The sequence below is a fragment of the Macrobrachium nipponense genome, chromosome 4 (assembly GCF_015104395.2).
Source record: "Macrobrachium nipponense isolate FS-2020 chromosome 4, ASM1510439v2, whole genome shotgun sequence".
Classification (NCBI taxonomy): domain Eukaryota; kingdom Metazoa; phylum Arthropoda; class Malacostraca; order Decapoda; family Palaemonidae; genus Macrobrachium; species Macrobrachium nipponense.
The window spans coordinates 50158302-50175468 of NC_061100.1; the positions used below are offsets into that span (position 1 = coordinate 50158302).

The following is a 17167-nucleotide window of genomic DNA, read 5'->3' on the forward strand; positions in this document are numbered from 1 at the left end:
CAATCTAGTAGGAAGGCATCGACTGCGACTGCAAGAGGGTGGCCGGGATCGGAGAACAGTAGGTTCGGTGCAACCTCTTCGTCGCCGCGGTAGAGAAAAGATCCACTACTGGAGTGCCCCAAAGCTTCCACAGTCTCTGGCATACTTGACGATGCAACATCCACTCCGTGGAAAGCACTTGTCCGTCCCTGCTCAACAGATCCGCCCTGACGTTCTTCTCTCCCTGAATGAACCTGGTGAGCAGGGTGACGTTTTCTTTCTGCGACCAAAGAAGAATCTCCTTCGCCAGGTTGCAAAGAGACAACGAGTGAGTTCCTCCTTGTTTCCGTATATACGCCAGAGCTGTGGTATTGTCCGCGTTGATCTGCACTACTTTTCCGCTGATCCACGGTCTGAACGCTTTCATAGCCAAGAAGATCGCCATCAGTTCCTTCCTGTTTATGTGCCATGCCTTTTCTTCTTCGCTCCAAAGGCCTGACTCCTCCCGAGGGCCCAGCGTCGCTCCCCAGCCTGCGTCTGACGCGTCGGAAAATAATATCCGGTCTGGGTTCTTCTGCTGGAGTGACGTACCCTCTGACAACCTCTCCGGCACTAGCCACCACTTTAGTTCCTCCTTTATCTTTGGAGGAATTGGAAACCGGAAGGAATCTGGTTGCGATCTTCTTGGCCAGACTTCGTTCAGAAAGAACTGTAAGGGCCTCATGTGAAGTCTCCCTAGTGAAATGAACCGCTCTAGCGAAGAGAGTGTCCCCAGCAGGCTCATCCACTCTCTCGCTGAGCATTGGTCTTTCAATAGGAATTCTTCCACTTTCCGTATACACATGGTCTGCCTTTCGGGTGACGGAAAAGCCCGAAAAGTCACTGAGGATATCCGAATCCCCAAATAAACTATTTCCTGAGATGGATCAGTCGTGACTTTTCCAGGTTCACCATCAGACCCGCAGCTGCTGGGTTAAATCCAATGTTACATTCGTGTCCTCCAGACATTGCTGTTTTGATTGTGCTCTTATGAGCCAATCGTCGAGGTAGAGAGATACTCTGACTCCTGCCAATGAAGCCACTTCGCCACATTCGTCATCATTCTTGTAAAATTTGAGGCGCCGTGCACAGCCCGAAACACAGGGCTTTGAATTGATAAATCCTTCCCTGGATTACGAATCTCAGATATTTCCTGGACCTTGGATGAATTGGAATATGGAAGTACGCATCCTGAAGGTCCAGTGTTACCATCCAGTCGCCTGGTCGTACCGCTGCCAGTACTGAATCGTTCGTCTCCATCGTAAACTTGGTCTTTTCTACGAACAAGTTTAGCTGGCTTACGTCCAGTACCGGCCTCCAACCTCCTGATGATTTCGGTACTAGAAACAGACGGTTGTAAAAACCTGGGGATTCGCAATCCAGAACCGGTTCTATTGCCCCTTTTTCCATCATGGTGACGACCTGATGCCAAAGAGCCTCTCTCTTCTCTAAATCGATGTAGTGAGCCCCTAGGGCTCTCGGAGCTGTAGCGAGAGGTGTTTCTTGAGAAAGGGGATCTTGTACCCTTCCTGCGCTACCTTTACGGACCAAGGATCCGCTCCTTTGTTTTGCCAGACTTCCCAGAAGTCCAAAAGTCTGGCCCCTACACAAGTCTGGAGGACTTTTGACTCATTGTTTCGTTGAAGTTTTAGCACCTCTTTTGGCTGGTAACTCTTTTCCCTCTAAATGCTGGGTCGGGAGAAAGTCCTACCCCGAAAGGGCTGCTGTGCTGTCTTCGTATCTTTCGTAGTCTTCTTCATGACCTTAGAAGGTAAATACTTCTCCACAGATGACGTAAGAAGATCTTGGGTAGCCTTCTGAGTGAGGGAGAGAGATATGTCCTTAATGATCTCTTGAGGGAAGAGCTGTCCTGACAGGGGAGAGAACATCAACTCCGACTTTTGCGCGTTCGACTCCTTTAGCAGCGAACGAGCATAAGAGATGTCTTTTCTTCAAGACGCCTGCTGTGAATATTGAAGCCAATTCATTAGCTCCATCTCTCAAGGCTTTATCTATACAGGACATGATGCTTCTCGACAACTCGGATACTGACGACTCTTCCATCTCCGAAGTCCGAGCCAGGGCCCCCAACGACCAGTCAAGAAAATTAAATACCTCAAAAGTCCTAAAGATACCTTTGAGTAAATGGTCGAACTCGAAGAAGTCCACCACACTTTGGCTGAATGCAAAACGCATGTCTACGGGAGCTATCCACTATGTTGGAAAAGTCTCCCTGGGAGGAGGCAGGTACTCCCAGGCCAAGACTTTCCCCCGTAGCATACCAAACACCAGACTTCGAAGCCAACTTGGCCGGAGGAAAACAAAAGAAGTCTTGCCCGACCTTTCTTTCTTCCTTCTTCAACCACTCATTTACTCGTTGAAGGGCTTTGCTTTCTTGGCCGAAATGGACAAAGTCATTTTCAAAAACGACGATTTCTTGCTTTCTTCGTCTTTGAAAATTGCGACAAAGGCGATGGCGGGCCTGAAGGTTGAAAATCTCCTTCAAACAGAGAAAGAAGGCACTCTGTTAGCCTCTTGTAATCCGAAGAAGGCGCTTCCGTCTTGTCCTCTTCCGTACTCTCCGCAAATTCTCCTCCTGCGAAGAAATATCTTGAAAACCAAGATCCTGCTGATTCTCCCAATCAGAGTCCTTATGCAGCTGCTGTTTAGAAAGTGAATGTGGCACTGACTCCCTACAAAACTCCTCTCTTCCTTGTCGAGACAATGTTTTGATTGCGCCGCCTGCGTCCTGCGTTTCCTCCTGAACGTATGCGTCCACGCTGCGTCCATCACTTCTCCTCTTGCGTCCTGCGTCCTGAACTTCGTCCTTCTTACAGGACGCACTGCGTCCTGGATCGCGTTGTACGTCCTGCGTCCTCTTGGAGGACTTAACCGGGAGAGACGAGTCCTTACGTCTAACCGAAGGTTGTTCGGCGCTCTCCCATGATTGCACAATTACTGCCAATCTCTGCTGCATATCCCGCAGCACCTCCTTCGTCCCCGCCTCCTTACGAGACTCCTGATGATGAGGAGATCGAGGACGCACCGGGCTCACACGAGGCGGCGAGCGAACTTCCAGCCGACGTGAAATCCTCTTCCTTTTGATAGGATCATCTCTTCATCCTCCGAAGAAAAAATCTCAGGGCTACTCCACCCTTCCTGGTCGAAAGCCCTTTCCTCCTGTGAAGAGGACGGACAGTATGACCTCTTGAGAGGACGCGATACCTCCGCGGCAAATCGTCTGCTCCTTCCGAGGCCGAAACTATCCGAAGAGTAACGGGCACTTCCCAGTATCGCCTTTCCTATGGCGTACTGCGCAGCTGGGTACGTCTCAACAGGACTGCCTGAAGGGACGCCTGATCGCATGTCAACCCCTCTCGCCTCCCTTCGACTGTCGACATGCCTTCTCCCTTGGGTCTGGGAGCTTGACAGAGGTCTAGGTCTAGGAGCACGAGAGAGACGATCAGACGCCCCCTCCACAACACTGTCACCAAACACTTCCACTTTGTCCGTTAACCGTTTAATTTGGTCTCCCATGGACGCAAGGGCAGCGAACACTTTCACTATTTGTGGATCCGTAGTATCCTCAGATACAGCAACTGGAGCAGGAGAAACCTGGGGAAAAGGTGCTACATCTACATGTGAATGAGCTGGAGAAGACACATGCAAGGAATCATCCAAAGGTTTACTCGAAGATCCCGATCTTTCACTCCTAGATACAGATCTTCTAACCCGATCTTTTTCCAATCTCTCCACATACTTCATAAGAGCCTTCCACTCTTTCTCATTCAGACACTGACATTCATTACACCTATTGTCCCACGTACATACAAACTCACGACACTTCTTACAAATAGTATGTGGATCTACCGATGATTTCGGCAGTCTCACCTTACACCCTTCTTTCACACAAACTCTAAACATACTTCCTGAATCAGACATACTAGACAAATTCAAAACAATTGCGATTGCCACTCTAACTTCCTGAATACGATACCAATATCCAAAAGTCAGATAACGAGCAGGAAATTCCAACAGAGAACCAACAACGATGTTGCCGGTTCGGCTGGCAGAGAAAATCTGAGGAAAACGGGAATAGTTCCAAGTACCAGCGCCACGGGAGCGGGGTGGCCATCACCTGAACTACCAGTGTACTAGCGGTTGCCGCGAGTTTGAAATTCTGCCAGTGCGTCAAGAGGATAAGCTATATATATACCTGCCAGGTAAGTGTCATGCATAAATTTGAGAAATATAGATTGTACAACACTGCATAGGAATGGAGAATAGACATTGCAAGAGCTGATGGAATTGATAAAAAAGAATTTGAAGGATCTTAACACTAATTGCATAAACAGTGTTGTATGAGTAGTATAATGGGTTATGCATCAACAAAGGAACTCTGAATAAAAAATGAATTTCACATAGAAGTACAGAGCAAAAACAGGAGACGACTCCGAACACTTGAACGCGGACGTGACTGTGAGCACAATGGGGAAGTCAACTCATCTTAGGACACACAAAACCAGAGGCCTAACGATAGGATCTTAAGAGATGGTTCAGTAGCAGCTAAACCCATCAACTGCCAGTAGTAATCCATTTATGAGAGTGAAGGTTCTTATTCATATCTGAGCAAATGATTATTCATGTCAGAACAAATGAATTTTATTTAGAACTACAAAATATAACAGATGAAAAAGTAGAAAGAGGTATGAGAACTGATGGTGGTAATATGAATGCATAATTTGATAGGAAAATTGAAAGTATGGACAATGTAATGGCAAGGAAAGTCTTGGAAAGACTGTGAACAAGAACGGGGTAAAATTTGTCCATTTTTGTGCTGCCAATAATCTCATAATTAGAGGTACACTTTTGCAGCAAAAAGTAAGCTGTAACAGAAACCAAACAGATCAAATAGCCCATAATCAAGATAGAAATACCAAGAGCTATACATGAGAAGATGTTGGCAGTGGTCAACAGCTTGTCACTGCCATGGTAAAGCTATATGTAATTTAAAGTACCCAATATAAGTTCCTTGATGCTGAACATCTAGTCTTTTGCCAATGATGTCAAAACAGATATGCGGTTCTAAAAACCATACCTAAAGAGGTGAAGACCATTACTGAAAGATACGGCTAACAACAGGAATGTACTGTGAATTAATCTGTGAAAAAGTAGTGAGACATGAGGTCAAGGATAACTGGGATATTGCAACTTAGGTTAAAATAGAAAACAAAAGCCACAGGTACTGATAATAAAATTTCAGGGAAGAGAAGGAACACACAGTATAATGTATTAATTATTCACGTCTGGATAGTGAAGTTAAAACTGAAGAAGAGATGAGAAAGAACAACTAAACAAACAGCAAATGATGCTTACAATGCCATGCACTTACAGTATAGCATAGGTGTTGGGGTAACCAACAGGAATACTATTACTGAAAATCCATAGGTGAAACATTGGGGTAACCCACAAGACTATCAAAGAATATTCATGGGTGAAAAGAATATTATTAAAATACCCATCCAAGGGAGAGATGGGTCAATAATAACATCAAAAGAAGATGACAGACAACACGAATCAGAGATATGAAGGGTATAATTTGCATGATGAATCATAGGTTGAAGAAACTGTTTTACTGAACAAACTCATGGATTTCGCCCGGCCTTTAATTAATTTTTTATCTCTTCTTCGTATGTAATTCTCTCATGATTGAATTACCAATATGTAAGTGCTCTGGACTTGAAAGGTGGCCTTACTGATTTTTATATAATTTCTTTCATTTCATTATTATTTCTATTTTCATCTCTATTTCACTAATGAGTACCAATCAATCACCTAACTGTTAATTTTGGAGAAACTTAAGCAAGTGCATGGTGACAGTTGCCTCTTTCCAACTACTATAATGAAACATGGAAAGTCAGAAAATAGTCTTCACATCCTCTCTCTATGTAAAATCCATTTCCTCATATGACAAAAAACTAGTTAGCAAAATAATATTCCAGTAACATACCCACTACAATATGAGCCCTCAAAAACATCATAATACATTAGCTTCAAATACTTAAAAGTAGCACTTATATATGGTAAAAGTAATGAAAAAATATTGGAAAAACTTGAGTAGTTCATGTGAATAAAAATGAATACAATAGAGATATCAACTATAAGAATAAACTTACCCAAATCCTTGGGCAACTAAAGTGTATTCGCCAGGCATCAAAAGTCGCCAGTATTCTCCACGGTTTGATGTTGTTATATTGTAGTTTATTTCTTCTACACTAACAAACATTCCTGGAAGACTTGCATCAGTATCAGCATCTGTTACCAAACCTGTAGATGTTGTAAACATGATAAAATCTGTACATCACCATCATATACAGAAGAAATAAGCTTTTTAGCATGCCATCTCTTACTCATTTGCACCAAGAATGCCAAAGGGTGAATACAGATATGGATTGTAACCTAACTTTAGATATCAGCCAACCAAAAAACTTGAAATATATACTATGTTCACCCTTTGAGCACACACTATGCCAGCCAACCACAAAACTTTAAATATACTGTATCCACCGTTTGAGCACACTAAGAAGGACTGGCCATTAAGGGGGAGAAAATGTTTACTTACGGGATAATGCTATTATATTTACACCAAGGATAAAGCACAACATGTATAGTATATACGTCTTGCAGGTATATATTGATGTGTTAGTGAATTACATATCGTGTGCCCTTGCTTGGAGACAGAGTGAGCTGTAGAGGCGACCTCCTTGAATGAAGGAATCTGATGCGTATGCATTTTTAAGCTGGAGGCTGTCTGTACTGTTGCCAGGGGTAGTTTGGGGTGTGGTGGGTATGTACATTCGTTTGTATGGATGTCACAGGCCTGACCGATCGAGGCACTTGGGGGAAAGACACATTCCTTTGTGACAGGAAGAAAGACGGTTGAGCGAACGCCAGGTGTCGGGAGAAAACCCACCATCTTACAGATGGGCTCTATTCCATGATATTAGAGACGGGATTCTCTAACTTGACTAATACAATGTAACAATTGACATTTTGGGTCTGGGAGTGAATACTTAGCCAGGAGAGTGGAATGATAACAAAATAGTTTTCTTTGTGGGGCAGACTTGGGTTTTATCACTATGACTTATTAATCAATTTACTCTATTTTATGTTCATCTGCTTTGGGTAATAAATAGTTTATTTTGTATTTATGTGAGCTTAATAGCCTAGTGACATGCTTGCAGATAGAGGGCGCCGCCTGCTGCCACAGGTAAGAATTGTTAATTTGTGTAGCTTTGTCATAAGGAGGGGGGGTTTAGAGTGGTGACAGCAGTTTAACAAGCTTTTTATATATTTTATAGGCTGTAGGTATGCTAACGAAGAGACTGGTGACTAGTTAAGACATATATTTTTTGGAAGGAAATGGGTTTATAATCATGTCACAGGCAACTCAGGGTCCTTTTTGCTGATTCAATGGTTTGGTGTGGTGTTGAAAGCGTCGGGTTACTTGGGTATCTCTCTGCATCTCAGTGTTGGCCAGTTAGTGATTCACGAAAACCAGTGTTTTAAAACGTGAGGGGGAAAAAGTTTAATTTTTGACAAATTAAAGTGTTTTGCAAGTGTGGTGAATAAGCTACTCATATTTGCAATGTGTATACGAATTCGGTTTCCAGTCATATGAAGATGTGAGTGTATTTTCAAGTTTTCTTTCTTCTTTTCTCCTTTTTTATTTTTGTTTTTGTTTTTATTCTTTTATGTTTGCGGTGAATTTACTCGAAGGGTGTTTTTGTTTTGATGTCTATCGAAATTCGACGGACATTGTAATGATGAGAGCGAGGGTTTTTGGTTGTTGTGAGTCACGCCCTGAGAGAGAGAGAGAGAGAGAGAGAGAGAGAGAGAGAGAGAGAGAGAGAGAGAGAGAGAGTCTGAGTGTCACTGGGTTGGATCGCTTAGTAAGCGTTTTGCACCTTTTTTCCTTTTTCTAACCCCTCCCTATTTTTTTGTTGTTGATTTCGTGGGATGATATACGGGGTGTGGCGCGCGTTTGTTTTTTGTTATCCATTATTGGGGGAAAATTTGTATTAATTTTTCTGGATTGGGTTTTGTGTGTATATAAATACATTGATGTTATTGAGATCGGGGAATCTTATAGAACACAAGAGCTTCAGTAGAGAGAGAAATATGGCGGATGCTACGGCTACCACAACACTGCTACATCATGTAACAAATGTGAGTGTGGGCGTGAGCCCGTTCAGGGGAATGGTAGACGGTGTGTTATCTCAGCCAGGGCAAATATTTATCGAAGGTGTGAATAATGATTTAAGCGCAAAGAATATAACGGATGATATAGAGGCGTTTAGAGAGGCGAAAGCTTTGCTAGATTTCAATAAAGGCGATCTCTCCTATCGTTGCAGAAGTTTCCAATTCAAAATGTCGTACCTGGACTATTTGTAAGCATTTTTGAAAACAGCTTATGGCTCAAAGGAACACAGAGATATAGTGAGGGACCTTACGGGTCTTTATAAAATACGGAAGGGCACTAATAGCCTCGTAGAACATAGTTCAAAACTTTTTGACTCGGTGGCAGATTGGGTAGGAAAATTGAAAACATCTAAATGGGTTAAAGGAAGTAGTGTCTCACTTGATAACTTACATAAACTGATCCATTTTTTGATGCTCTTGCATGAAGTACCGGATGCAATAGTAAATAGCTTTGATGAAAAGATTGAACCTACTTCAGATGAAGAATTACTTTATGCCCAAATTGAGAAACATATGTCTAAATGTCCCACTGTAGACAGTACAATTTTTAATGGGACGGGCCCGAGGAATAGGGTGCAAAGAGAGACAGAATTTTCTCCTCCCATTCTGTGTGCAAAGGTTGAATATAACAAAAGATCGATTGATCAAAGGCAACAGCAGTTGCGCTGTTTCTACTGCAATAAACCAGGGCATCCAAAGAAATTGTGTAGGGTTAAATATTGTGGAATGTGTAAGAGTATCGCTCACTATTGGCAATCTTGCCTGTCTCACATACGGAGAGATGCGAGGCCTACACCTCAAGGTTCTGGTAATTATAATGTGAGGACTTCCCAGGCAGGTCAAACCATAGGGCAAAGGGATCAGCGAAATTTTTGGAAGGCCGATCAACAAAAAGGGTAGAGGTGATTAGTACGTGCCATTGTGGTCTCGTGGGGGACGCCCCAGAGCCCAGGCCTATAGTTTATGGAACAGTAGGGGATGTGGATATCCCGATATTTATAGACTCAGGAGCGTCTATAAATTTAATGGACTATAATTTGTATCAATCCATGTTTTACAATTACCCTTTGCAACCCTCAATGGAGACGGTGTGTGATGTGCAAGCCCATAGATTAAATACCCTGGGTTGTGTTCAAATACAGTTTACTCTCGGTGACAGAGTGCTAACAGAACAATTTTTGGTAATGAAAGGAATTGCGTTGGGCAACAGACTTTTGCTGGGTCATCCTGCGTGTAGGAGACACAAGATTTCGATCCATGCAGGTGTTAATGGAATAACAGTCGGAATACCTTGTGTTTTTCTTCCTTATGAGGACATGGAGATTATTGAAAAAGATGTGCTCAGTGATATTAATGGCGGTGATACGGGTGTTACGGAGAGAGGTAATATTAAAACCCACATTGGTGATATGAGAAAGGATTGCGAGGATTCTATCGGAGTTCACGGCAATAACAATTGTGGTGGTGATATTATGCATGGGGATGTGGATACTAATATTAATGTTATTTCTGATACTAACAATGCTGGAGATGATACTGAGGGTGGTAATGTGTATGGGGTGGTGGAAAGGGGAGATACTAACCACAAATATAGAGGTGTTTTATCGGAAGATATTGTGTTACTACCTGGTTCAAAGACTATGGTAAAAGTCAAATTGAAGGAAGTGAGAAAACCTATGAATGTGTGTGTTATTGAAAATAGCGAGAGGCTTAGAGGGGTTATTAGCACGGCATCGGTGAACAGGGTATCCATGGATAGGACCACGTGGTTGGAGTTACTAAACTGTAATGATACAGTTAGAAGATACCAGAAGAATACATATATATTGGATTTCCAAAATTGGAGTCGTGATACTGGTTCAGTGGCTATCGTAGAGGAGAAACCTGAGTTTTCAGAGGCAGAAATGCAATCAAGGAAATGGATATTTAGAGAACATTTAGCTAATGCGGATTATAGTGAACATGTTGAAGTGATAAGCGAGCTCTTGGCAGAATTTGGGGATACGGTAGCCTTACAAGGTGATAAATTGGGGTTGACTAATGTGTTAGCATAAGGAAAATTTGGAGAGTGGCACAAAACCTATTCATATTCCTGCATATTGCATACCTTTCAAAATCAGAGAACAGGCAGAGAAAGAGGTCAATAGATGGGAGGAAGAAGGAATCATTAGACCTAGTGTGTCTCCTTATAACTTTCCCTTGCTAGTGGTGCCTAAGAAGGACAGTGCTGTCCATATATGCGTTGATTTTAGACATTTAAATGAAAAGACGATCCCTGACCGCTTTCCAGTCGCGTGCATACCAGATCTTTTTGTTGAAATAGGCGGACATAATATTTATAGCTCAATTGATTTGGCGCAGGGTTTTTTGCAGGTCCCTCTTAGTGAAAGTAGCAAGGAATATAGGTACAGTTTTTTCAGTGCCCAAGGGACACTATGAATTTACATGAGTGCCTTTGGGTATATTGGGCAGTCGGTTGGCCTTTACCAGGTTGGTGAACACAGTTTTGCATGGGTTATTGGGCAAAAATGTTTGTGTGTATATGGATGACATATTGGTCACAACAGACACGATCGCGCAACACCTGGAAGTGCTTACAGAAGTACTTAAGGAGGCTTAGATTAGCAGAATTGAAAATTGAGCTGGCCAAGTGTTCGTTCTTGAAAAAGCAAATTACATATCTAGGCCATGTCACATCTAAGGAAGGGGTTAGGGTAAATGAAGATAAAGTCAAAGCAATAGCGAATTTTCGCACCCCCAGATCAAAGAAAGAGATTAAGTCATTCCTGGGTATCGCCGGTTTCTTCAGGAGGTTTGTGAAAGGGTTCTCTAATATAACAGCTCCCCTAACAGATGTATTACGGGAAGACATTCAATTTCAATGGAAGGAACCCCAGGCGGAGAGTTTTCAAAAGCTGAAGGACGCGCTAATGAATCCCTGTTTTGAAGTTTACAGATTTTAGCAAACCTTTTACATTAGTGACCAATGCCAGTCAGGAAGGTATAGGTGCTTGCCTTATGCAAAAGTTTGATGGGAAATTCCACCCCATAGCCTTTTATAGCAGGAAGTTCAGGACAAAGGGCAGCAACGAGAGATCAATGGCTACCATAGATAAAGAAGCCTTTGCAATAGTGTCGAGCTTGGTTAATTTTAAAATGTTACTGATGGGGAACAAAGTAGAAGTTCTTACAGACCATAAGCCATTATAAGATCTTTTTAATAAACCCTATTTGTCGCCTAAAAGAGCTCAATGGTTTTTGACTATCAGAGATTTTGATGCAAAGCTCAAATATATAGAGGGCAAATTAAACGTAGTTGCAGATGCTCTTAGTAGAAGTTTTCAGTATTCCAAGTTGCGCAAGTCACTAGCGAGGCTATACAATGGGATATGGGTCTCATAGAGAAAAGGCAAGATGAAGACGAGATTCTAGCAGACGTGAAAGCGTTTCTTAGAGGGGAATTAGTCAGGAAACGTTATAAGTTGCCTTTTTCGGGTTTAGAATTAGAAGGTAATCAATTGGTTATGAAAATTAAATATAAATGGAGAACCAGTAAAAGTAAAGGAGATACTACACAGATCGTAATTCCGAAAGTCCTAATTCCAGTGGCTTTGGATATAGTTCATTGCAGGTTCGGTAGTCCACACTTGGGAATAGAAAAAACGTATGATGAGGTTCATGCTAAATACATTTGGAAAAACATGGGGAAAGATGTGGAAAATTTTGTGAGGAATTGTACAGTGTGCAACGCACGTGAGCCTGCAATGCAAGAATAACTTTATGCAAATTAGGAACGTATCCTATACCGAGTAGACCTTTTCAGAGAATACATATGGATATCCTGGGGACTTTTTTTGAGTCTAGGTATGCGAACACCTACTCTGAGTTCCTTTTCTGTCCTTTTACTTATTTTTGGCACTTTAAATAAAGAAAGAAAATTTAAGAATGCATACTCCTCATATACGGCTCTATATGAATGAAATTAATTTGATGCAGACCCTTATCATACTCTTCAATCCCATTAAGAGAGATCTGAAGAAACATTACTAGTTTACGAAATATAAACCTATAATGTTATTTATATATAAATTTCCACTTTCACCATCAATGAAAAGTCTGCCAGAACTCTGTCCTTGCAGATACAAAAAATATTTTATGCAATCAATCTAACAAGTGTAGGCTTACAGTCTGTGTGAAATATTAGTGAAATAGGATGGCGTACTTAGATGATGGATATTGCCAAAGGCAGATCATAAACCACCAGAAGAAGACTGGGTCATTCTTGCACACTTTCACAGCCAAACCTTTCTTGAAATGCAAGGAAAATATTCAAGGCTAAAAATAAAACAAGCCCAATGTGGTAATTCTTTACATACATATATTTTTGTTCATAATAGCACAAAGATTCTTAACTGGTTCATTATCAAAATCCTCCACCAAAACAAAATCTAACTTGAAATGAGTCAAACCCACCCCACCTAGAAGGGCTGGGAAGTCATGCTGGTAGGGTCATGTGCAGAGATTAAAGACAATCCATCTGATGGTTGATAGGTGGATGTGAATGTTTCCCCTTCTGGGAGGGGAAGTTACAATTCACAAGTTCATCTGGTGAGGAGCAAAACTCATCACAAGGAAAGTTAAATTAATGGCAAGCCCATTAATATATTACTTGAATTCCCATAATGCCAATCTGTTTCATAAGAACTCCTTAACTCACCACGATGAAGGCTGGAAGAAAGATGCCAGCAGACATGGCCTATCTCTTGCTGATGAATAAAGGCACCATGTCTCAGAAACTCATTGACCCCCTCTCTCTGGTGTCTGGTTCAAGGGAGTTTGCATAATATCCCCCACTATGGGGTCCACGAACTTCAGCCTAAAATGACAAATTTTCTAAAACAATTTGTATTTTTCATAGCTACAAACCTAAGCTCTTAATAATAGGATAGAATAGGATAATTTTCTAGTGCCAAGCTGGATCAGGTTTAACAATCGGAGACTGAAAAGCAAGGAATCTGTGAGATCTGGCAACGTGTGTATATCAGGTGAAAACTGGTCAAAGACCATGAACCCACATTACCAAGTTTAGTCTTTCCCAACCCAGGATGTCATAAGATGACAGAGGGGCGGCTGGAGGTGGGCAGTAAAGCGTTAAGACCTCAGGTTTGTAGCTATGAAAAATACAAATTATCTTAGAAAATTTGTCATCTGTCCATACGCGAACAAACCTTTGGTCTTAACAATAGGATAGACTTATACTTGGTGGGAGGTATAGACATCCTAAACCAGCAGGGGGCCAACCCACCAGTCCAACTCCAAAAGAAATATCTACAGGAGGGGGACTAATGCCTGTGAGAAGCTAGATACACGGATATCCAAGAACTCGGCTAACTGGGTTACAAATAATGATAGTATATGGGAAGATTCATTGCAGTAGGGAACTAATGAGAAATTCTGACTGTTCAACAACAAACCAATGCATCAACATTTGTTAATCACTCCTCATTCCCCCCTGCTAGAGAGTGGAGTACAGGCAGTCCCCGGCTTACGACGGGGTTCCATTCTTGACACGTCTTAAGCCGAAAATTGTTGTAAGCTGGAAAATTGTCAAAATTCCTAAGAAAACCTTACTTTTAATGCTTTGGCTATATTAAAAACTATGTAAACTGCATTTTTCATCAAAAACCCCTTCAAATATTGATTATTTTGCATTTTTGGAGTCATATTACTTTTGTTAGATCGGTGTCATAAGCGCCGTAACCCTGGAACATGCGTTGTAAACCTGGAGATAATTTCTGAAGAATATAATTGAAAAGCGTTGCAACCTTGGAACGTTGTAAGCCAGAGATTGCCTGTATATGCTACTGAATAGAGGGTTTAACTATCTGAACACAAAACAAACAAACTACCAGCATGATTACCTTATTCACACCTGTACCAGACCAGTCCAGCAAATGTGTCTATTCCTCAACCAGCCCAAAGGAAGAAGGAAAGGAGCAAGAGAAAGAAAGAGACCAGCCAACTCACTCATTCTCTTTTCCACACAATCACCTTAGGTGAGATACAAACGTGCCCGGTTATGGTCAACGATGAATTACACGATCTGTTGGGCAGCCACCACAGAACCCAAGAAAAATGTGTCCATAGATCTGTGGGCAACATCCTTAAGATAGAAGGAGGTGAACGTGGACTGGCGTAACCAAGAATCAGCGCTCAAAACTCCATGAACAGCTAAATTCTTCTTGAAAGCCAGAGAGGGACCAATACCCCTGATGTCATGTGCTCTAGCTTGCACAGATGTGGCGGCGCAATCATCAAGAGCCAAATACCCCTGTCTGATAGCCTCACATAACCAAAAAGCCTGCAACAACCTGGCCTAAGATGTCGTGTCCTCTTAAGATAGCAATGCAGAGCCCTGACAGGACACAACAAAAGCCCTAGAGAATCACCGGCCACAAATTGTTCAGAGATGGAATGGAAAAGGAGGCGAACCTGTTATCCTGCACCGAGGGATTCTGGGTCTTAGCCGCGAATTCTAGGACAAATTCGAAAAACACTGACCCCCAACCCCTGGTGTGCTTCACATCATAGCTCTGTCCATGAAGCTCCCCTACTCTCTTCAAAAATGCCAAGGCCAAGAGGAAAACCGTTTTGTGTGTCAAGTTTTTGTCTGATGAACGACATAAAGGCTCATAAGGAGCTTTAGTAAAACTTCTCAGAACCAAGGAAATATCCCACGTTGGAGGCTTAAGCTCCCTTGGAGAACACAACTGCTCAAACCCCTTAAACAGCAAGGAGAGTTCCCAGGATAAGGAGATATCAACACCTCTAAGATGTAACACTAAACTCAGGGCCGCCCTGTAACCTCTAAGAGTGGAAACGGACAAGCCTTTCTCATCCCTAAGGAAGACCAAAAAGTCTGCTATGCACTGAATAGAGGTTCTGAGTGGAAAGAAACCCTGTTTACGACACCAATCACAGTATGTCGCCCATTTACCTTCGTAAACGGCAGAGGCAGATTTCCTGAGATTGCTAGACATATGCCCTCCTGTCTTCTGAGAAAAGCCTCTCGCTCGGAGGAGATACTTGACAGCCTCCAACTGTGGCGAGACAGAGACTCTACTGGCTGGTGGAAGCTTTCTATGTGCAGCTGACAAAGATGCCGCAACAGGGGAATCTCCCTCGGTACCTCCGACAACAACTACAGCAGATCTGGAAACCATTCCGCCTGCAGCCACAGAAGAGCTACTAATGTCATCCTGAGATTTTGTGAGGCCATCGTCCTGTTCAGCACTTGACGGATCAAACAAAACGGAGGGAAGACATACACGTCCAGGTTGTCCCAGGGATGTTAGAACGCATCCTCTGCTAATGCCAGAGGATCCAGAACCACTGACAAGAAAACCTCTAGTTTCTTGTTGAATCGGGTTGCAGAGAGGTCCAGCATAGGTCTCCCCCAAACCTGGAAAAGCCTGTCCGCCATGACCTGATGAAGGGACCTCTCTGTGCCTAGAACCTGATCCTGATGACTGAGCTTGTCCACAACCACATTCCTTTTGCCTGGGATATACCTGGCTGAAAGCTCCACAGAACTCCTGACCGCCTACTGGTGAAACTCGACTGTCAAAGCATGAAGTTGATGCACAGCCAGTCCCCCCTGCTTGTTCACATAAGCGACCACCATGGTGTTGTCCGATATAAGAACTACAGAGTGTCCCTCTACTTTCTCCAGAAATTTCTCCAAGACACTGACATGCTGCAGTCTGTCCTCCAAACTCCAAACACCCAAAGTAATGGAGGCATCTGAAAATAAAAGGAAGTTCAGCAGCAGTGAATGCAGAAGAACACCCTCCAAGAGATTCTGATCTTCCAACCACCAACGAAGATCTCTCACTTCTAGGGACAGAGGAGCCCTTATCAAGGGTGAGTACCCTGCCGGGGGGGCCATGTTACAAATCGTGAGTCCCCTCAGGTTCTTTATTATAATAAACAAAAAGGATTCAACACCAACAATTGAAACTCGGGATACGAATGTAGAGAAACTCAAACAGAACGGAAGTTTATTAACCCTTAAACGCCGACTGGACGTATTTTACGTCGCCATTTTTTGCCTCTCGGGTGCCGGAAGCTTTCTATGTGCAGCTGACAAAGATGCCGCAACAGGGGAATCTCCCTCGGCACCTCCGACAACAACTACAGCAGATCTGGAAACCATTCCGCCTGCAGCCACAGAAGAGCTACTAATGTCATCCTGAGATTTTGTGAGGTCATCGTCCTGTTCAGCACTTGACGGATCAAACAAAATGGAGGGAAGACATACACGTCCAGGTTGTCCCAGGGATGTTAGAACGCATCCTCTGCTAATACCAGAACGGAAGTTTATTAACCCTTAAACGCCGACTGGACGTATTTTACGTCTACATTTTTCGCCTCTCGGGTGCCGACTGGACGTATTTTACGTCGACATACAAAAGTTTTTTCAAAAATTCGTGGAAAAATACTTTTAGGCCTACCAGCCGAAAACTCTTGAATCACGCGCCTTGGGGGATGCTGGGAGTTCACGGATCAAGGTGTTGTTTTGTTTACAATCGTTACGCAGGCCCGCAAGCGTGAATTTCTTTCTTGCCGCATAAAAAGTATCTGTGACACATCTCGGAAATTATTTCGTCACTGACATAATTTTTGTACCGCTTTAAATTACCGGTTACATGGAGTATTATATGTGAAAATGTGCGCATTTTTATGTAGAATACAACAATAAAATACTCATGATTATAGCTTTTATCAGTTTTGAGATATTTTCATATAAATAACGATAAGTGCCAAAATTTCAACCTTCGGTCAACTTTGACTCTACCGAAATGGTCGAAAACTGCAATTGTAAGCT

The 17167-nt window shown here is 42.6% G+C and overlaps 1 protein-coding gene across 2 annotated transcripts in view; it reads right to left on the reverse strand.

The window, feature by feature from the left end:
- The window catches only part of LOC135210924 (carboxypeptidase D-like), a gene marked incomplete at its 3' end in the record, with an annotated part of 572526 nt that overhangs the window by 417707 nt on the left and 137652 nt on the right, over positions 1-17167 (reverse strand). For both annotated transcript variants that reach the window (XM_064243890.1, XM_064243891.1), the window contains 1 exon segment: positions 6195-6345. In XM_064243890.1, coding sequence (XP_064099960.1) covers positions 6195-6345 — 151 coding nt within the window.